This window comes from Nyctereutes procyonoides, unplaced genomic scaffold (assembly GCF_905146905.1).
Source record: "Nyctereutes procyonoides isolate TBG_1078 unplaced genomic scaffold, NYPRO_anot_genome, whole genome shotgun sequence".
Classification (NCBI taxonomy): Eukaryota; Metazoa; Chordata; class Mammalia; order Carnivora; family Canidae; genus Nyctereutes; species Nyctereutes procyonoides.
In genome coordinates this window covers 11336633-11340791 of record NW_026575051.1, presented here as the reverse complement: position 1 = coordinate 11340791, position 4159 = coordinate 11336633, and the positions used below count along the sequence as shown (strand labels likewise).

Genomic DNA, 4159 nt, shown 5'->3' with positions numbered 1-4159 from the left:
TTTTACCACATGTTACATTGTTATAATGAATCACCCTCTCTCCTTTCATTGGAACAGGCACTTACCTCCCAGGAGCCATCCATTTCAAGGATGCATACTGAATCCACTGCCCTCAGATGTCAGAAAAAAGACACAAATACAGTCTGGCACTGCTGGAAGTTTTATAGCCTTCCCATTGCTTTTGAACACAGAAATGTAGTTTACGTTCATGTCTTGACCAGCTACGTTGGCTTGCAGTTGTGCTGGGGGCTGTAAAGAACTGTCAAGTCAATGCTTATGATGCCCACATCACTGACCCCTGTCCATTCCCACTCATGCTTCATTCACATCAGTCTTTGAAACTGCCTTCAACACATGAGGTCAACAGGGTGACCTACCTGGTTTTGTCCTTTACCTCTTCTTTCTCATAAAAGTTTGAACTACCCAATGTAAAATATTCAGAAACTGGGACGCCTGGGTGGCTCAGCGGTGAAGCGCATCTGCCTTTGTTTCAGGGCCTGATCCTGGAGTACCACGATGGAGTCCCGCATCAGGTTCCCTGCATGGAGCCTGCTTCTCCCTCCCTATGTCTCTGCCTCTCCCTTTCTGTGTCTCTCATGAATTAATAAATAAAAACTTAAAAAAATATTCAGAAACTTCCAAAGTCTACTGGCCTCTATGCCAAAACCTGTTTTGGGGCAGAAATGACGTTCTTGGGAAGGATTAATGGTACTCAAGTCTACTTCTGATACAGACACTAACAAGCACCCATAGATTCACTATGCCTAATCCAGAAATGTTGCCTCACCCCAGCCACAGCTCCAGTAAACCTCGCTTGGCTACAAGCTTCCTTGAGTGGGAGAGGTTCCATCCCTGAAAAACTTAAGGGAGGCAGGTAAGGTTCTTGGTTTTGGTTTTCTCCCTAGCAAAATAAATCTTTAAACCTTCCTTCTTTAAATCAACTCTTTATAAAATAAAGCAGCTATTGCATTCCTCCGTATAATTTACACAAGATAACCAGCCCCAGAACCAAACCTCACAAAAAGCAAAAAGCCTCAAGCTTGCATTTGAAACAAAGCAAAGGAAAACGAAAAATATACACTACAAGCACAAGCACAGAAAAATTTCAGCACCCGGTTCCCACCCGCTGCACACACGTACACACGGAACCCCCGACGCCACCTCCACTCGCGATTTGCCAAGCCGTGTGACCTGTGTTTGCTTTCCGCGGAGAAATACAGGAATTTATCTGTTGCGGGGTTTTTTGTTTGTTTGTTTGTTTTAAATGGGAACGGAAGGAGAGTGGGGCGTGAAAAACTGGAAACGAGTCTTAATTCTCTCGTTTCCTCCCATCTTTCTCTGCATCAACATGCAGATGGATCAGTGAAATTTCAAGTAACAGTTTCTTGGGCAGAAGCCCCCGCTGGAACGGTGGAGGCTGGGAATGGGGGGGAGGTCGGGTGACCCCGAAGCCTGGCAGGGCAGCCGGGGTCAAGGACGCGCCCCGCGCTCGGCGGCTGCACGGAGCACGCGAGGTTGCTGCGCGCCCGCAGCCCGCGCCGCCGCGACTCCGCCGGCCCCGGCGCTCGGCGTCCGGCTGGCGACTGCGCGGACTCGGCTGCCCACTCACACCTCGGGCTGGTCCCGACTCTAGGCTGGGCGCATTCACTTCCGGTGACAAATCCCTCCCACCGCCTCTAGAAATAATGTAACATTTCCCCCAACGCTCTGCGAAAGACCGACGGCCCCACGGAGAGCCGCCGAGCCCCGGGCCGGGGTCTCACCCCCGCGCCGCCAGCGGCGCGCAGCTGCGGAGGGAGCGCCCGCCAAGTGGGGGGTAGGGAGGGCGCGGGAGGAAGAGGAAGGGGGTGTGGAATCTCACCCTCCCCCGCCCCCACCCCTCCAACTGCAGCAATTGGCCAAAAAAATAGTAATCCGTTTTTAGACTGCCCCTGGGCCCCCGGAACCCGGTTGCAGTGAGAAACTCAGTCTCCCATCCCGGTGCCCCTCGCCTATTCCCGCCCCTGTAGGTGCCTGCGGGGATCCAGGAGACCCCAGGCCACGCCGAACTGCAGCGGCTGAGGGGAGAAGGCGGGTAGAATGAGGATTTGGGGGCGGCAGGAATGGGTTGGGGGAGGGGGTGGTGGAAGGGAAAAGAAAAAACCAGAGGCATGCAAGCGGCTCCCTAGCCAGCTGTTCCAGCTGCCGCTTCCTCCGGCGCGGGCCGGGCGGTGCAATATTCCCCCCCCTCCATCTTTCTCACCACTACCTGTCCCCCCACCCACCCTGCGCACACATTCCCCCCACCAGTAGCGGATCTCCGGCCTGTAAGGGGGTAGTAGGGAGGAGCTGGGGGGAGGGGGAGGCCTGCGAGTTTCTAACCTTGTTCTTATAAACAAACCCACATGTGCAGCTGCCGCTGCTGCAACTCACCCCACAATCCCGGATATAAGTCCTGCCCCTTTAAGAGGAAAAAAAGCTTCCCCCTCCTGTCTCCCACCCCACCCATCCACAAGGACCTTTGTCTCCCCACCCCCCTTGTCTGTCGGCCCCGCCTCGTGGCCCCGCCCCCTCCGACGCCGGGGAACCAATGGGCAAAGAAAATAAGGCCGGGACTGACGTAAGCGAGTCCGGCCAATCACAGGGCGCGTTGGTGGGAGGCCTCACGGAGGGCGCGCCCGGAGGAAGCAAGGCAGCTGCAGGGAAGCTCGAAGTCAAGATGGAGGCTGCTGGTTGCTCCGCCGCCGCGGCAAACGGGGCCGTGGGCTCGCGGGACCGGAGCCTGGTGCCCGAGCGGCTGCAGAGACGGGAACAAGAGCGGCAGCTGGAGGTGGAAAGGCGGAAGCAAAAGCGGCAGAACCAGGAGGTGGAGGAGGAGAAGAGCGACTTTTTCGCCGCCGCCTTCGCTCGGGAGCGAGCGGCCGTGGAAGAGCTTCTGGAGAGCGGGGAATCCATGGAGCAGCTGGACGAGGCGGCCGCTCGGCTCCAGGGCCTGCAGAAACTTGTCAACGACGCGGTTTTGTTCCTGGCCGCCTACGACCTGCGGCAGGGACAGGAGGCGCTGACGCGGCTGCAGGCGACCCTGGCCGAGCGGCGCCAGGAGCTGCAGCCCAAGAAGCGTTTTGCTTTCAAGACCCGGAGGAAGGACGCTGTTTCGGCCACCACAGTAGACGCAGCTCCCGGCCCCGCGGCGGCCGAAGGCATCCTGGCCTTCCCGCCGCCATTGAAGGAGGAGGGAGGAGGCATCGGCTCCGGCTTTGTCTTCGGCTTCTCCAAAGTGGAGTCCCAAGTCTTGGAGAAGCGGGCGGAGGAGCTGCACCAGCGCGACGTCCTTTTGACCGAACTGAGCAAATGCACAGTCAGACTGTATGGTAATCCCAACACCTTGCGACTAGCCAAAGCCCGAGGCTGCACGCTGCTCTGCGGCCCGGTGTCCACTTCTGTGTTCCTGGAGGACTGCAGTGATTGCGTGCTGGCCGTGGCCTGCCAACAGCTCCGCGTACACACTACGAGAGACACCCGCATCTTCTTGCAGGTGACCAGCAGAGCCATCGTGGAGGACTGCAGCGGGATCCAGTTCGCCCCTTATACCTGGAGCTACCCGGGGATCGACAAGGACTTCGAGGGCTCTGGCTTAGATAGGAGCAAAAATAACTGGAACGACGTTGACGACTTCAACTGGCTGGCCCGGGATACGGCCTCCCCAAACTGGAGTATCCTTCCTGAAGAAGAGCGAACGGTCCAGTGGGACTAAGCCCTTGTCACTGCGTTCTTCACTCATACCAAATACTTCCCATGTGGGATCGGCTCCTGCTAATGGGACTTCAGAGTTTACTTACTGTTTTCATACTTTGTATATGTTCAGTATTTTAAAGCCTGAGATTGTGTATAGGCTCCTACTTGCGCTTTCCATTAAATTCACGACAGGTTTAACACTTTGAAACATTTTTGCTATTTCGGTAATGTGTAATAGCTTTTATTTGATTATGGTAGTTTGAAGCAGTAAGAGGAAAAGTGTGGCTGTGTGTTGGTTATTAATGATCTGTGGTGTTTAATACGTACTGCATGATAAAGTAGGTCTTCAATAAATATTTAATAAGTGAATTTGATAGGGTGTTAGTAGGAGTCAGTTAATGTAAAGTATGGCATCAAACCTGTGCAAAACTAGTGATTGAGAGCT

General features: G+C 55.1%; 1 protein-coding gene across 1 annotated transcript; it reads left to right on the top strand.

Moving 5' to 3' along the window:
* Positions 1-2581: 2581 nt before the first annotated feature.
* Positions 2582-3912, top strand: TBCC (tubulin folding cofactor C). The gene has a single exon (XM_055330262.1). The coding sequence runs from the start codon at positions 2699-2701 to the stop codon at positions 3731-3733; it is 1035 nt and encodes a 344-aa protein (XP_055186237.1). The 5' UTR covers positions 2582-2698; the 3' UTR covers positions 3734-3912.
* Positions 3913-4159: the final 247 nt, after the last annotated feature.

What these genes read in the sequence shown, in the direction of transcription:
- TBCC (XM_055330262.1), top strand. Translation starts at nt 2,699, where the DNA reads ATGGAGGCTGCTGGTTGCTCCGCCGCCGCGGCAAACGGGGCCGTGGGC.